Source organism: Herpailurus yagouaroundi, unplaced genomic scaffold (assembly GCF_014898765.1).
Source record: "Herpailurus yagouaroundi ecotype Mexico unplaced genomic scaffold, PumYag 139, whole genome shotgun sequence".
Taxonomy (NCBI): Eukaryota; Metazoa; Chordata; class Mammalia; order Carnivora; family Felidae; genus Herpailurus; species Herpailurus yagouaroundi.
This window is the reverse complement of record NW_024412394.1, coordinates 35,286,159-35,304,446: the sequence shown is the minus strand read 5'-3', so window position 1 is coordinate 35,304,446 and position 18,288 is coordinate 35,286,159. Positions and strand designations below refer to the sequence as shown.

At 36.9% G+C, this 18,288-nt stretch overlaps 1 protein-coding gene across 1 annotated transcript in view; it reads right to left on the bottom strand.

The window, feature by feature from the left end:
- CD109 (CD109 molecule) overlaps positions 1 to 18,288 on the bottom strand; it is a 148,098-nt gene that overhangs the window by 10,738 nt on the left and 119,072 nt on the right. Inside the window, exons 24-30 of the mRNA XM_040474606.1 lie at positions 15,581 to 15,662; positions 13,231 to 13,459; positions 9,527 to 9,692; positions 7,565 to 7,755; positions 6,511 to 6,666; positions 5,391 to 5,456; positions 1,699 to 1,841 (exon numbers count right to left, since the gene is read on the bottom strand). Coding sequence (XP_040330540.1) covers positions 1,699 to 1,841; positions 5,391 to 5,456; positions 6,511 to 6,666; positions 7,565 to 7,755; positions 9,527 to 9,692; positions 13,231 to 13,459; positions 15,581 to 15,662 — 1,033 coding nt within the window. The remainder of the gene's footprint in view (positions 1 to 1,698; positions 1,842 to 5,390; positions 5,457 to 6,510; positions 6,667 to 7,564; positions 7,756 to 9,526; positions 9,693 to 13,230; positions 13,460 to 15,580; positions 15,663 to 18,288) is intronic.

Here is an 18,288-nt window from a genome sequence, read left to right as displayed (position 1 = left end):
ACTATGCTGCTTTGCCCATTTCAAAACCAGAATTTTAAACTTACTTAGAAGATTTATTTTTATTAATTTCTGTCTCCCCTCCAAACAGTAAATTCCATCAAGACAGGGCCTGTGTCTTTTTTAAATCACCATTATATTCCAACATCTGACACTGTGTTTGGCACATAATGGAGACTCAAATGATATTTACTGAATGAATGAATGAATGAATGAAGAGTGAATAAATGGTGAGTGAATGAATGAGAAAAGCAGGGTTAATAATACCACCTGCTTTATAGAGTTATTGTAAAGATTAAATGAGATGCATGTAAAAGTGCCTGGTATAATGCCTGGCATGTAAATTTGTGATAAGTGTAGGTTATTACTACTTACAATAATAATAATAACTTGATGCTGCTCTTCCGGGGAAGAACCCAATCACAAGCTTTGCAAGGAATAACTTTCTTCTTAGCTAAAAGGAAGTCACTGAAGAAATTCTGATATCCCCCTCCTGCTGGTCCAAAATGCCCAGTAAGGGAAGGAAAGGGGCAAACACATGTGACATTTATACCAAAATCATGAACATGAAGGCCCAAAGATAGTATATCTGTACTAGTATGCCTGCAATGTATCAGCCTTGTGCCTGTAGATTATAACAGGTTCAATCTGGATGCCCCTTCCGTGGGCAACTCTGTGTTTTAGGGGTGATTCCAGATGAATTTCATTTTTCATTTTCTTCAGTTTCTAGTAGCAGTAACAAAGGAGACTGGATTCAACAAGAAATGGCTAAAAAAATTGGCCACCGGGGGAAATACTCAGAGATGACTCTGAAGAGCATCTGCCAGCTCAGTACCACATCAGTCACTTCCAGCCCAACAACAAGCTAAGCTCAACCAGATCACTATGGGGTATTTAAAAAGAGCAAACAGCAGCTCCTCAATGTCAATGCATCTTTACAGTAACTCCCCACATTACATCAAATCATGCAGAGGTAAGAGGACTGACAAGGAAGAAACTGTAAAGTCTCTTGATTCAAGAACCTTCTAAAGGATTTGCTCTCAAACTTGTGTGTGCATTAGAATGACCAAGAAAGCTGAAGAAGGCTGCTCACAGATTCTGAATCTGTGAAGTCTGTGAGTGGGAACCCCTTTTCCTTTTGACAAGATCTTCAGATGCTTTGGATACAGAACAAATTTAAGAATCGCCTTATTAAGTACTCCTAGAAGCTAAAAGTGCCTATTTATCCAAGGTGAGGACCTTCTAAACTGGAAGATTTCCACTGTGTCTAAAAACCCCATTCTCTTCATTAAATTTGCATATTCTTATGAAGTCTTGGGATAAAAGCATAACACTAAAGGTTAAATATGAAACTGGAATAATTATTTGACAGAAAATTACTAACTGCCAAGAAATAAATGATATTAGAGTTTAAACATGATTGGTTCATTTAAAGTTTTCTTAAATTAGACCTACATTTTATTAACATTTTCTATTCAGATTTGTTATGAATACAAGGAAAACTTGTAAACAATTTTGGACGCATTGAAAAATACTTAAATAGAATTAAACAGAATTTCTAATTTGTAATTGGAAGTGTAATCATAACTAAAATCTTTGTTAAATGTAACTCCTTATATTGGTATAGTTAGATAACTACATATATATAATAAAACCTTCAAATCTATTTTTTTAAGAGAAAGGACTTAAACAGATACCAACCTTGTACACACATTCAAATTCAAGTGATTTATATCATCCTTATTGTCTTTGACAGCAACATCTAAATCAAAGGCTTCTTGGTCTTGAACAGATCTTCGTCTTCTGGAGGAACCCGAATCTTTCACATTATAAATAACATTAAGCTGCAATAAATAATAAATTAACATAAATACTAAACTAGTAATAAATCATTAGCAATATATTACCACCATTATGTATTATAAATATCAGGTAATGATTCTCTTTGGGATAAACCCAACTAGAACTGTAATCTTCAATCAAGGAAAAAGCTAGTTTTACTAGCTAAAAAAGTACTATTATTAACAAGTGTTATAAAAGCTTATAAGCAATGATTTTTAAAATTGAGGGAATTGTTAGCTAATACTCCAAAACAAGTATAGACCTTCACGATATTATGGGTATGGCTTTTTTTCCTTCCAAAGAATGTAGAACATTCCCTTTAGGAAAAGAAGCAATACTACTGCCTATCTCCTCTTGAGAGCATCCGCTAACTCTTAAGTTCTGCTGCCCAACTGGTGTCATTTGCACAAATGGGAACCTTAGAAACTCTCAGTAAAATGAATCAAAAATAAAACATTCAAGAGCCCTGGTTGAACAGAAACCTGTTCAATTACTCAGCATTCTTTTTGACCATATAACATTTTTCAAAGATGATAAAATAAATGATGAATTTCAAGACAACTTGGTCTTTTTCAGCAAATACTCTGTGCCTACCACTAGTGTGAAAGGTACTGTGGGGACACTGGGCAAGTGTAAGGGCAAGTTTTGTTTTTTGTTGTTTTTTTGTTTGTTTGTTTTTGTTGCTATTTTTTTCCCCAAAGAGTTCCTAAGATCAGAAGCTCTGGAATACACTCAAAATTTCCTACACCTGCCTCATGCCAAGTTGAATTGGAACCTATTGCAATTTTGTACCTCTTCCACCTTTTTTGATACCACAATTCATAAGCCTTATTGTTGCTATGTAATGTTGTATTTTCTTATACTTAAATCTCACACACACACACACACACACACACACACACACACACACACACCCTCAGAACTAAACACCTAGTACCCACTGTAGATTTTCACACTTCAAATTTTTTTTAATTTTATTTCTTTACTTTTGGGGGGGTGGAGCATGAGCACGTGTATGAGCAGGGGAAGAGCAGAGAGACAGGGAGAGATAGAGAATCTCAAGCAGGCTCTGCACTGTCAGCACTGGAGCCTGACATGGGTCTTGAACCCATGAACTGTGAGATCATGACCTGAGCCGAAACCAAGAGTCAGACACTTCACTGACTGACTGAGCCACCCAAGTGCCCCTGATTTTCACACTTTAAAAAATATTCTTTCTAAGCCTTCCTCTTTCAAACCTAAGAATTACAACTTTTTATTCTGCTACACCTAGCTCATATAATCCTTCATTCCCTTGATCATTCTGGTTATCTCACTCTGGATATTCTCTAACTCTTTCTGGAACCACAATTAAAATTTTAGAATATTCTTAGAGGAGCTGAAGAATGGTTTCATAAAATTGGAGAGACGGTCTCTGTTATTTCCATCATCCTCGTTCCAGTGGCATGCAATTGTCGTTAGAGACCAACGTCATCAGGAAACAAACAAGAACTACAAAATGTGTCCTCTGGATCATAATTAATACTCATCTATAACATAGTATTAGGGTTAATGTTTGACCTACAAAAAGCTCAACTGCCCATTCAGAAAACTTTGAGATGTCTTGCAGTTTATTTCCAACAGTTTAGCATTTTAGTACTTCAAAGAGGTTAACACTTACTGCAAACCTGAGAAGTTTCTTTGCTTTTCTGTATCCAGAGTGCTTACAAAAATATCAACTAAAAGAAATCTCAGTAACTATTTCTGGGTGACCAACTTTTTTGCAATTTGTTTCTCCATCATGAGAAGTGCCTATATAAGATTTCTGCATGTTGATACAGATTTGGAATAGTGAGTGTTCTGACCAGCAGGTGCCATTTTTTTTTAACAATTTATTCATTTTTGAGAGACAGAGCATGAGCAAAGGAGGGGCAGAGAGAGAAGGAGACACAGAATCTGAATCAGGGTCCAGGCTCTGAGCTGTCAGCACAGAACCCGATGTGGGGCTTGAACCCACAAACCGCAAGATAGTGACCTGGGCTGAAGTCAGATGCTTAACCGACTGAGCCACCCAGGCACTCCAGTAGGTACCACATTTACTGCTGTGTTCCTTCAAAACTCAAGTAAAACTCATTTGGCTTCAGTAATTCGTCTACATTTGGTTTATCAAGAATCAATTCCCACCAATTTGGTGATTTAAGTACATATAGTTTTTCAATTATACCCAAAATAGCCTTTGTATTTACTTTTAGATTTGCTATTTGCATTAAAAGACAGCTTGGGAATGAGAATTTTCACATGGCCTTTGTTAGTAAAGACAAATATAAATTATTCACCCTTTTCTTTTTCTATCCTTTTTGTTGGATATTATTCCTTTTAACTGTGATCATTTTTCCTTGATTTTTAAAAAACGTTTACTACTATGTTTTGAATATCATACAAAATAATCTTAGAATCACTTAGAAATAATTCTATCTGCCCTCCTTAGCTAGTATATCTGTCCTTTCAACTAGAATACTTGTATGGTTTTTTGGAAAAGTAACTTTCCTCTATCATAACCATTTTTTAACTTTCTCAGTAACTCTTTCAGGGTTTGTTTGGTTTGTATATTCTAACCAAACACATAACCATTTTTGGTCCCATCACATATTGTTTTTGGTTTCCAGTAAGATTATGTCAAGTCCCGGGGCATGTGGGTGGCTCAGTTGGTTAATGGCTCAGGTCATGATCTCATGGTTCATGAGTTCGAGCCCCACATCAGACTCTGTGCTGACAGCTCGGAGCCTGGAGCCTCCTTCAGATTCTGTGTCTCCCTTTTTCTCTGCTCCTCCTGCACTCATGCTCTGCCTCTCTCTCTCTCTCCCAAAAATAAATGAACATGAAAAAAAAAATTTTTTAAAGATTATATCAAGTCCCTGTAATTTTCAATGTATTATGTACTATAATAACTATTTGATTCAGGATTTTACATACTATTTTGATTTTATTCTAGCCCTATTGCACCATTAAGGGTAAGTTTCGTTGGATTTTATTCTTATAACAAAGCACTAAACGTATCATGCTCTAATTGTTTTATTTACTATTGTATAAGATTTTCCATTAAAAGGACACATTTCCTATCTTCAAGTCAATTCCTTATATCATGTTGACCTTTATGTTTTTAAATGGATATTAAAAAGTTATAGGTAAAATTTAAAATGTATTTATTTATCAAGTCATAGTAGAAACTCTCCCAGCATTAGAATTTCTGAGCTGTATTTTCACAAAAAAAGTGAAAGTTGGGAGTTCCCAACAAGTCACATGAATCACATTGGAAGAATTAATCCTAACTTCAAAAAGCATATGATACTCAAGAAATATTTTTCCAAGGTTATCAATCCATTTGGTTACTGTCAACTGACTACTAGTAACATCTCTAATACTTTTTATTAAAGAGAGTGATCTATCTTGCCTAAGTCCACAGAAATAAATCCTCAAGAATTTTATACATTAAGTTAAAGATTTAGCAGTACCCCCCAAAATTATTAAAACAAGCCATATTTAACTAAACAAAAATAAACATTGTTACATACCTGACAAATCGCAAATCCAAAACCACTTGCGGAAATATTAACTGCAGTTGGCTGTACCACTGAAAGCTGAATAAAGGTGGAAAAAAGGTGAATAAGGTTAATATTCCATATCTAGGTCCTTCCAGGTAGCACAAGAGATCAGTGTTATCCCTCACTAGGAGTGTATGCCATCTGTGAAAAGCTCTAAGAATTTTGCACAGTCTCACATATCAAAAGCTATGGGCTCATCAGAGAAGAGAGGTGAAGACAGATGAAGGGACACTCTCCACACACCCTCACCTTTGCCCTTTGGGAGGGCACATCAGTGCCATAGTCAGGCCTGCCCTTCTGAAGCAGGAAAGACAAGAAACAAAGGTCATCTCCCTCCTCCAGTGTCCCTTAGTCAGCACCTAATCTTCTGGCCTTCCCACGAACCCAGTGGCACATGATCATTGATTATGATTAACACTATTCCTTCTCTTCTATCACTATTCCTCTTCCTCATTTTTCAGCCTTGAAGTTAGCACTTTCATCCCTCACTCTCAACTTCCCACAAGGTTAACCACAGGAATAAAGTTAGGGTCTAGAATAGTCCTTTATTAACGTTTCAAAGGAAGAATCCTACTACTGGCTCTATCAATTCTCCTAAGAGGACATGTGGTCTAGCTAAAAAAGAACATGGCCTGAAATCATGGGTTCAAACCCTAGCTCTACTATTACTAGCAACATAATCTTAAACAAGTTACTTAACCTCTGTCTCAGCTTCAGTTTTATCATGTGCATGGTGGGGATGAAAGTACTTACTTTCTTAGTGTCGGTTTGAGAAGTAAATGCAATAGCACATGTAAAGAAATCTGGCACAGTGCCTGCAAAGAATAGGAACTCAACAGGTGTGTTCATTCTTTTCCCAATATGATAGAGCCCATGGTTCCTCCTTTTCCAAATCTTTCCAAAGTTCCCATCCCCTCCTTTCTTCCCCAGCTCAGCAGTTCAACCAACGGAGGACACTCCTTCCCCCCAGTCCCTTTACAAGACTCTAGAAACAAGTCTTTGTTGAAGTCGATAGAATGGAAATAAAATAGCATTCCAGCATAAGGAATCATCCACATGGAATTTTAAATAACCACCCCCTTGTCCATACCTCTGCCATCTGGAGAAGAAAGCGGTTCTGTCTGTCAATCTGAAACTTTATAGGACTTGGTGAACTGGGCCCCATCACAGTCACTTGGACGTTTGTACTTTCTGTGTTCATTAGAGCTGCAAATTCAGATAGGGCCTTCAAGGCCACAATGGTGTCCTGTTGAGGAAAGAACAACATGTGTGCATGTAAGTATATATCAAGGTCACCAAAGAGTAAATTTAGTAATGTTTAGGACACCCACTATGCATTCATCCACCTTCCTTGAGAGTGGAGCTCTCCTTTATTCATTTTTGAATGTCCTTGACCTACAGTACAGGAGAGGTGTGGAAAATATCCGCTGATTGAAGCTGAGTATCTACTGTATCAGTTACCATAGATGAAAGATGACCAACATAATGGGGAACTAATTTATTCCATATACATATCAGATACGTTGTTTATATCAGTGATGAGAAAAAATTAAAATGAGTAACTCAGACCTTTGACTTAAGGTACTAAATTTTTTAATTGCCAATTTTATGAAGTCATGAAAAAAGCAATCATATACTTCCTTTAAAACATTACGTTGGGGTGCCTGGGTGGCGCAGTCGGTTAAGCATCCGACTTCAGCCAGGTCACGATCTCGCAGTCCGGGAGTTCGAGCCCCGCATCAGGCTCTGGGCTGATGGCTCGGAGCCTGGAGCCTGTTTCCGATTTCTGTGTCTCCCTCTCTCTCTGCCCCTCCCCCGTTCATGCTCTGTCTCTTTCTGTCCCAAAAATAAATAAACGTTGAAAAAAAAAAAAACATTGCGTATATATTTAAACTATTAATTAGTTTAAAAAATTAAAAACTATGGGGCGCCTGGGTGGTGCAGTCGGTTAAGCATCCGACTCTTGATCTCGGCTCAGGTCATGACTTCATGGTTCATGAGTTCGAGCCCCACATCAGGCTCTGCACCAGAGTGCTTGGGATTGTGTCTCTCCTTCTCTCTGCCCCTCCCAGGCTTGTGTGTGTGCACTCTCTCTCAAAATAAATAAATAAACATTAAAAAAGTTAAAAACTATCATCACTCACCTGGGTAGACGCAAAACCTCCCAAGCTATTCCTTTGCCTGCTTAGCCACCTCATAATGGGGATTCCCTCAGAAACCTGATATTGCAGGAAGTGTGAAAGTAGCGCATAGGCTGCAATTTCAATATCCAGGGAGCGTGGCTGCCAGGATTCAGAAAGTTTAGACTCTGAAGACACCCAGAATTGCATGCCTTCTGCAAAAGACAAGTAATAATAGTCTGACCAACTGAACAAAAATTACATTTTATACCATTAAATATCCCTACACTGGTCCAAATTCTACCTGACTATATATAAAAATATATACGTATATATTTATGCCATGCAAATACATGTGTATTCACAAACACAGACACACATATAAACATTCACTTATATGTCACTTTCTAAACTATCATAACTTTTAAATTTTCATCTTTTTCCTCTTGCTTATATTTTAGAATGTTTTGATGAAAATAATTTCCCAAGAGAAATCCCACATGTTTGGCTCGAGACTAAACAGCTATAAATGAGAAAAAACATATACTCTAGAAGATTTCTGACCAGGCCATCCCAAAAATATTTTAGGATACATTAGAAAGAACCCTGTTCTGGGAATCTGCCATTAACCAGCTCTAATGTTCTAGGAAACCTCGCCTTTTTTTTTCATTATCTGAAACTTGGTGTTATAAGTTCAAAATCCAAGGCCCCAAGAAAAAATGAAGGACTCTGGCCAACTTGACAATCTTCCTAGAAATATCCCTGCTGCCCCCAGAGGAACATCTTACTTGGTGCTCCCTACCGCTTTCAAATATTACTCTTTAGATGATGATTACACTTAGGTGGAATGTGAAATAACTACCACTTGTACAAGCAGAGAAGGAATACCAAGGACTTCCATCTCTGTGTAATAATCTATCCCCAGCACTACAACAGGCAAAAAAAAAAAAAAAATAGTAAGAATTCATTTTAAGGTACCGCTAACAATAATGCAATATTTTTCACACTCTTAGAAATCACTTTCTGTAGTGTAATGTGGAAAACACTTTCTACAATTATCCCTTCTTGAATTAACAGGGCTTTGAATCAGTAGACATTACCTAAAATTATTTCTGCCCACCCATCCCCATCTCTGTGTCTGTCTGTCTGTCTATCTACCTATCTCTCTCTCTGTCTCCCTCACACACCCACACCACTCCCTGGATCCCTGACCAAAGACGCCATTTGGGAAGTAGCAACACCTGTACTTTTTGTCCTGTTGTAGTTCATTAAAACAAAAAGTCATCTAATTCAATAACAGCATTTTGTGGCATTCGCATTCTATGAGTTAGCATATTCATTCAAATTTTGAACATTTGCTAGGAGTTATTCCCATTTTACATCTAGGGAAACTGAAGCTTATAAAAGCAAGTAGCAGAACCAGAATTCAAACCCAAGTCTCTCCACAACCCAACATCCTACGGACCATTGAAGGCCACCCAACCAGAAATGGTATCAGAGAACTCAAAAGGTAACTGACATAGGGCAGAACATATCTAAAAGAAGGAAACAACCAAGCCCTGAATTCTCTAGAAAACTCAGGGAGAGCAGAAGCAGCCATGTCAGACCCATCTGATCTCATCTGCATTTCATTTTTCTTCCATTTCACAAATTTTTTTAACGTTTATTTATTTTTGAGAGACAGAGAGAGACAGAGCATGAGTAGGGGAGGGGTGGAGAGAGAGGGAGACACAGAATCCAAAGCAGGCTCCAGGCTCTGAGCTGTCAGCACAGAGCCTGATGCAGGGCTCAAACTCACGAACCATGAGATCATAGCCTGAGCCAAAGTTGGACACTTAATCCACTGAGCCACCCAGGCACCCCTCTTCACATTCTGAAGATATAAATGTTATCAACTTCATATCTGGCTTACAAAACCTTTTCACATAATTTATATATTTCATAATGCATAGCAGTCTAACAATCTCAAATGACCCCATGCATTACCTTCTTGTTCTGCTCTCCAAGTCAGCATATTCAAAGCTTCCTTGGCTTTAGGGCTCCCCACAGATGACAGTGCATAAGTTATAAGAGCTAAAGTATAATTGTCTGAAATTCCTCTATTAAATTCAGACTCCAAAAAGTTGATAGACTCTTGTACATCAATATTAGGCTAGAAAAAAAAACATATATTTTACTATTCAAAATAACCCATAACCACACATTTAAATGAAAAGTATTTTTAAACATTTATTCAAAAAATAATTTCAGTGTCTGTTAAGCCCCTAACTTTGTCCTAGGCAATAGGAATCAATGATGATCATTGACATTTAAATATTTGCTATTCATTTTGAAAATAACACTGCTTTTGAAAAAGAAATGCAGGAATCATACCCATTTATAATTGCAGAAAAAACAATAAGATATCTAAGAATAAACCTAACCAAAGAGGTGAAAGACCTGTACTCTGAAAACTATAAAACACTGATTAAAGAAATTGAAGATGACACAAACAAATGGAAAGACATTTCATGCTAAGGGACAGGAATAACACATTTGTTAAAATGTCTATACTACCCAAAGAAATCTACACATTTAATACAATCCCTCTCAAAATACCACCAGCATTTTTCACAGAGCTAGAACAAACACTCCTAAAATTTGTATGGAACCACAAAAGACCCTGAATAGGCAAAGCAATCTTGAAAAACAAAAGCAAAGCTTGAAGGCATCACAATTCCAGAATTCAAGTTATATTATGAAACTGTAGTAATCAAAACAGTATGGTAGTGGCACAAAAACAGACACACATATCAACAGAATAGAAAATCCAGAAATGAACTCACAACTACATGGTCAATTAATCTTTGATAAAGTAGGAAAGAATATCCCATAGGAAAAAGTCTCTTCAACAAATGGTGTTGGGAAAACTGGACAGCAACATGCAAAAGAATGAAACTGGACCACTTTCTTATGCCATTCACAAAAATAAATTCATAATTGATTAAAGACCTAAATATGAGACCTGAAACCATAAAACCCTAGAAGAGAACACAGGCCTCTTTGACACTGGCCATTGTAACTTCTTTCTAGGTATGTCTCCTGAAGGCAAGGGAAACAAAAGCAAAAATAAACTATTGGGAATACATCAAAATAAAAAGCTTCTGCACAGCAAAGAAAACAATCAACAAAACTAAAAGGCAAACCTATGGAATGAGAAAAGATATTTGCAGATTACATACCTGATAAAGGGTTAGTATCCAAAATATATAAAGAAATGATACAACTCAATACCCAAAAAGCAAATAATCCTATTAAAAATGGACAGAAGAGGGGCACCTGGTTGGCTTGGTCAGTGGATCATATGCCTCTTGATCTTGGGGCTATGAGTTTGAGCCCCATGTTGGGTGTAGCGATTACTTAAAAATAAAAAAAATAAATCTTTTTAAAAATGGGCAGAAGATATGAATAGACAGTTTTCTAAAGAAGACATACAGATGGCAATGGGTAAATCAAAAGATGCTCAACATCACTCATCATCAGGGAAATGTAAATCAGAACTACAATGAGATATCACCTCACACCTGTCAGAATGACTAAAATCAACAACACAAGAAACAGCAGGTGTTGGCGAGGATATGGAGAAACGGGAACCCTCTTGCACTGTTGGTGGGAATGCAAACTGGTACAGTCACTCTGGAGGTTCCTCAGAACATTAAAAATAGAACTACCCTACCATCCAGCAATTTCACTACTAGGCACTTACCCAAAGAATACAAAAATACTGATTCGAAGGGATACATGCACCCCAATGTTTATAGCAGCATTGTCTACAACAGTTAAATTATGAAAACAGCCCTAGTGTCCACCAACTGATGAATGGATAAAGAAGATGTAGTACACATACAAACACACACACACACACACACACACACACACACACACACACACACACTGCAATAGTACTCAGCCATAAAAAAGAATTAAATCTTGCCATTTGCAATGACATGGATGGAGCTAGAAAGGATTATGCTAAGCAAAATAAGTCAGAGAAAGACAAATACCACAGGATTGCACTCAGATGCGGAATTTAAAAAACAAAACAAATAAAAAAAAATGAACAAAGGAGGTAAAAATGAGGGAGAGGCAAATGGACTCTTAACTATAGAGAACAAACTGATGGTTATCAGAGGGGAGGAGAATGGGGAGATGGGTGAAATAGGTGATGGGGACTAAAGCAGTACACTTGTGATGAGCACCAGGTGATGTATGGAAGTGTTGAATCACTAAATTCTACACCTGAAAGTAATATTACACTGTATGTTAAGTAACTGGAATTTAAATAAAAACAGAAAGAAAGGAAGGAAAGAAAAGAAAAAAAAATTTTAAAAAAAAAGAACACTGCTTTCCAGTTTTTATGAGTAAATAGGCACCATTCCCTAGAAGGAATAAGAAATAAAAAATAGAATTTTTTCTACCATTTAATATCATGAACTCAGATGACAGCACAAAATATAGCTTGAGAAAAATGTTACTCATATCTGATCTCAGGTGTTAAGGCTCTAACTTTAGGGGAAAGTTTATCTTCCATGTGCCTAGTACTGGACTAGGGAAATGGCAGGAGCTTACAACAGAGAATGGCTGTTTTCAATCATGTGAAATGCAGCTGGCATTAAGGCAATAAAGGCATCAATCACTGAGACAGCTCTGGAGCATAATTAAGCTCATTAACATAACTTTCCATGTATACACATTCTCATCCAGACATCCATGCCTATTTAACATGCTTTTTTTTTTTTTAATTTTTTTTTTCAACATTTATCTATTTTTGGGACAGAGAGAGACAGAGCATGAATGGGGGAGGGGCAGAGAGAGAGGGAGACACAGAATCGGAAACAGGCTCCAGGCTCTGAGCCATCAGCCCAGAGCCCGACGCGGGGCTCGAACTCCCGGACCGCGAGATCGTGACCTGGCTGAAGTCGGACGCTTAACCGACTGCGCCACCGAGGCGCCCCTAACATGCTTTTTAGAGTGTCGGTGTACTATGTACTAAATTAGCAGACATGGTCATTGCTCCATATTATTTTAGAAATTAAAAAAAAATCCTTTGCAATCTAAATATGCTAGAATACATTCCCAAATTCTGAAGAATTTTCTTTCCCCTAAGAAATTAACCTTTCCAATGATAAAATATGTATTGATTTACCTTACCAATAGCAAGTACAAAAACAATTATATTAAAAAAATTTTTTAGGGGCGCCTGGGTGGCGCAGTCGGTTAAGCGTCCGACTTCAGCCAGGTCACGATCTCGCGGTCTGTGAGTTCGAGCCCCGCGTCGGGCTCTGGGCTGATGGCTCAGAGCCTGGAGCCTGTTTCCGATTCTGTGTCTCCCTCTCTCTCTGCCCCTCCCCCATTCATGCTCTGTCTCTCTCTGTCCCAAAAATAAATAAACGTTGAAAAAAAAAATTAAAAAAAATAAATAAAAAAATTTTTAGAATTCTCTTTGTTATTCTGAAAGAGTGGGTTAATATTTTCATTTTCAGATTCTAAAATAAAGCCAGAAATGCAAAGCCAAAGGTGTCCAAATTCAGACCTCAAAAGTGATATACAACTGCAAAAGTCTTTAAGTTTCCAGACATACATTTGATCCATCAAGACCTACCTTCCTTGCGATTTTCCACCCATCATTTATTAAATTAAAGATTAAATACCTGATATTTTTTATAGCCCAGGAGAGAAGTCACAATATAAGCTGTAAGTGTCACTGGACTTTTATTGCCACCTTGAAGCTCACTATGGATCACTCTTCCTGGCTCCCAAAATTCACCATTGGATTTCTGACGTCCTTTGAGCCAAGTATATGTTCTGTGTAACACATTCTCATCAATATCTATGTAAGGATCAGCTTCAAGGAAACATCTTAAAACAAAAGCTGACAACCTAGGTGAGAAAGGAGAAAAAACATATAAAATACACTCTATGAAGTCCTCTAACAGTGAATGAGAAAATATCAACAATAACAACATATTTTCTACCAGAAGATTCACCAAAGGATGATCACTAAAGAAAGAACAAAGGTAAGAAAGACAACCAAGAAACAACATAAACATCTCAGCCCAGCTGGTGGATACATTTTCCACTTGAGTGTGGTCAAGAAATTCCAGGTCAACTCACAAAATACCAGATTTGGAAAGGAATTTAGAAATCATCTAATCCTGCCTTATTATTTTATAGATTGGGAATTCAACACTCCAGGAGAGTTGAAGAAATTGTCCAAGGTTATCATCTTTGGACTTTTCTAGGTATTTACCAAAGAAGATCCCATCACACACTTCACTCAGCCCTAAAGCCATGGATTAACTATATATAATTCACAGTCAAACCAGAGTACGTTAAACTAGCAAAAATGGACAGCTTCTCTCCTATGAGACAGGAGTCAGAACATTACAGCCTACGAACCAAATCTGTCTGGGCCAAATCTGGTCCTTGTGCCAAATCCAGCCCAGGGTCTATTTACGTGTGCCTCTCTTCCACCACCCTCCACCTGAGCATGGTTTTTAAAGGGAAGGAAGGAAGGAAGGAAGGAAGGAAGGAAGGAAGGAAGGAAGGAAGGAAGGAAGGAAGGAAGAAAGAAAGAAAGAAAGAAAGAAAGAAAGAAAGAAAGAAAGAAAGAAAGAAAGAAAACACCAGAGAATTTATGTGGCCTGCAATGCCTAACATATTTACTATCTGAGCCTTTATAGCAAAAGTTTGCCAATGCTTGCTACAGAACAATATTTCACCTAAATATTTAGATGAAAAGATCATCAAGCAATAAAACACTGAAACCTTTCTATTTATGGATATATATCCTGATGCATGCCAAAAGAATATCTGAAGCAGATATGGTTCATCCTATGAAATGTTTAGTATGATAAATATCACCAATATTCAGTAATATCTGGTCCTCTATTTTACTTTGAGTATGCAGAGAAATACACTTCTTTGCCCTTTTGAAGTTAAGCATGGCCATGTGACCAGCTCTGATAATGATAAACTGAGAAGAAATGTTGCACCCAGGTTGAACACCTGATTACCAGTGGTGGATACTCCAGCCTTCTCTTTCCAAGCTGCTGCAAGCCTGGAACCTCCTGGTGAGATGGTGGCTGTTGAGTAGATTACAGAGCCCCCTGCCGACCCAAAGAAGAAATGCAGCCTGAGCAAGAAAAACCCGTGTTAAGGGATTTTAGGGGTGGTTGTTACCACAGTGTGCCTGGTCTAACCTGACGGCTACAGTTAGTCAATCTTCTTCTGAGTGAAATGTAGAATTAACAATAATTCAAGGAGAGAAAGTAATCATCCAAAATCAGCCACACATAGATTCCATTCTGGAGGAAATGTGGATGTTTATTACCTAATTCTATCACTGTTTTCCGCAAAAAAAAAAATAATAATAATAATAATAATAACCTTAAAGAAACAACGTTGACTGTGTTAACACAAAATTTGTATTCATCATGTCTGATTAAGAAAAGAACTATGTTGGGGCACCTGGGTAGCTCAGTCAGCTGAGCATCCAACTCTTGATTATGGTTCAGGTCATGATCACAGGATGGTGGGATCAAGCCCTGTGTCAGGCTCCACACTGAGTGAGGGAGTATAGGAGCCTCTCTCCTCCCTCTGCCCTCCCTCTGCTTGAATGCTCTCTCTCTAATAAAAAACTTTCAAAAAATAAAGAAAAGAACTATGTCACACTCACTCAGTATTTCTAACCTGTTTTTCTTGTCAATGACACGATCATTGTAAGTATTTTTATTGTTTTTCTCACCACAAAAAAAAGGATGTATGACTTATCTTTTCTAAATAAAAACACTTTACTTATTATTGCTTTAAAACCATATTTTAAAAGGAAAATCTACTTTAAAGCCAGGCAATAGGAAAAGAAACCTACAAGCCTATATACACAGGGACACATCTGTCAATTTCATGGCCATTTTGAGAGCCCATTGGCTATTAACTGGCAATTAATTGGTTAATGAGAGCCCATTCATGGCAGATTTGTTCTGTTAGTAAAACACTTACCAAGTACTACCAGAAGGGTCATCATTCCCAAAAGCACTGAAAGAGCCATCTTCCCTCTGATAGAGAAGTTCTCTCTGATAACCTGAAGACACAAAAATAGATAATCAATGTATCACAACTTGAAATGAATGAGTTTCTAATCATGCCTCTATACTGAGGAAACATGAACAGAGAATGGGAAAGAAGATATCAAATTAAGAACTAATATTGAATACTTTCTACATTAAGTGCTGTGAGAGATTTAAAATATCAACACTTTTTAAGTAGAATGTGTAAAATAAGAACTGTGATAACCCCAAATTAAATTCAGAAGAATACTATAACAGAGACAACAATTCTAGCCATTTTAAAGCAAGCAAAATTAAAGGCCAAGTTTTATTTAACTCTGTAGTGTTGACTACAATAGTTTCCATGCTTAATCATATAAAACTGTTTGTACCTAAAGTATCATAATTAAAGTTTAAGGCTAAAATGAAAGGTAAAATACTTTCAATTTTTAGGCCAACAATAGCAGGGGAAAATTGCTAAATAATCTAAGAGAATTGCTTTAAAATTTTTTGGCCATGGCCAACTGAGGTAAACCAAAGGACCAACTGGTGTACCAACGACCTCAATCCAAATTCTCATTATTAAAAAAAAAAAAAAAGAAAGAAAAAAACATGGGGTGCCTGGGTTGTTCAGCCGGTTAAGTGTCTTTCACCTCAGGTCAGGATCTCATGGTTCATGAGTTTGAGCCCCACATAGGGCTTTGTGCAGACAACTCAGAGCTTTGGTTTCTCTCTCTCTCTCTCTCTCTCTCTCTCAAAAATAAATAAACATTTTAAAAAATTAAAAAAACAAAAAACAAAAAAGAACCCAGCAGTGGTAATGAAGTCTCACTATACAAGTAAATCGAGGAGGGGGTTAAGGCTCATGCAGCTGCTTTAATAAAAGCAGATGATTCATATTCGCAAACAAATAGTGCAAATAAGGCAGATGTTTCATATTTGCAAAGCAATGCATGCAGGTCTCAAAGACCAGTGACTGAGAAATCATAGGCCAAACACTAAAAGATTCACCAAACAACCCACAACAAAGTAAGTTGCTAAAAATGAAATTAAAATAGCAGTAATTTATCCAAGATTCCACTACAGGCAGGTGATGTCACACAGGATGAACTTTGCAGCATGGTCACATAGAGCCTGGCAACCAGAAACATTTATAAAATGTTGAATTCAATCCCTCATAAACTCCAGTAACAAAAAAAGTTTACTTTATGAATAACACATTTTAGAAGAATCAATAACTAGAATTATTCATATTTAACTAACAAAACATGAGCATTAATGGTTTAAAATTATAATCTGCTCTTGCCATGTCCCAAACTGTCCTCCCTTCTTGCCTTTCCCAAGACACCCAGATCTGAGTATCTGACTTAAGCTACAATAAGATAAAGAGTGTAAAAAACAAGACACTGTTTCATGGTGATCTTTAACACCTCTAGTAAAAGAAATATAAACAACATTTAGGTGATGTCAGAATTTTGCTTAATTTAAACAATGGGGTTATAATCTTGATATTTAAAACTGAAATACTACAGTACGATAATTAAATATCCAACCTTTATCCAACACTATGTGTCAGAAACTGTTCAAAGCCCTTTCAGATATTAACTTAGGTTAATTCTCACGACAACCCTATGATGGAGATGCTATCTAGAGGTAGCATCTTGAGGGATAATGACACTGGAACTCAGAACATGCCAAGTGCAAGGTCATACAGCTGGGAGGTATTGAAGCCAGAAATTAGCCAACTTCTATTACTGGACATAGCCAAGGTTTATGTGTCCAAAGCTGCTGTTTCCTGCTAGCTCACAGAACTCTTTCAGTGATTAATGTATGAGAAGTCCTCAGAACAGTACGTTTTACATGGCAAGCCCTCAATGAACAATAGGTATCACTCCATACTATGAGCATAGGATAAGGCTTTCTAACCATCCAATTTTTAAGAAAATATTTAACAAATTTAACCACAAAATTGTTCTAAACTTTTCCATGGCAAAACACACCATTAGCAAAGTTAAAAGATGATGAATTAGAAGAAAATATTTGCAACATGTAACACAGATAAATGGCTAATGTCCCTAATATTAACATATATATTATATATATATATCTTTATATATGATTACTACATATCTACACATATATTTACATAAAGTATATATTAAGTTTAGAGAAAAAAAGTAAAAATCCTACAGAAAAAAATGGGACAAAAGAAAAAAACAATTTCACACACGCACAAAAAAGAGAGAGATGGACCTCAATATATGAGAAAATGTTCAACTTCGTAAGTGAAATGCAAATTAAAACTACATTGAGGTACCATTTTTCACCCATCCTATTAGCAAAGATTCAAAAGTTTGACCACTCATTCCCTTGGGGAAGGCTGTAAGGAGACCAGTACCTCTTTCATTGCTAGAGGGAACTCAGAATGCACAACTGCTGTGTAAGGGAGTATCTATACCTTTTGACCCAATAATGCCACTTCTAAGATTCTACCCTGAAGATACACCTCCAACAATGCAAAAATATGTGCAGAAAATTATTCATTGCAGCATTATTTGTAATTGCAAAAATACTGGAAGTAGGTGCACCTGGGTGGCTCAGTTGGTTAGGCATCTTACTCTTGATTTCAGCTCAGGTCATGATCTCACAGTTCATGAATTT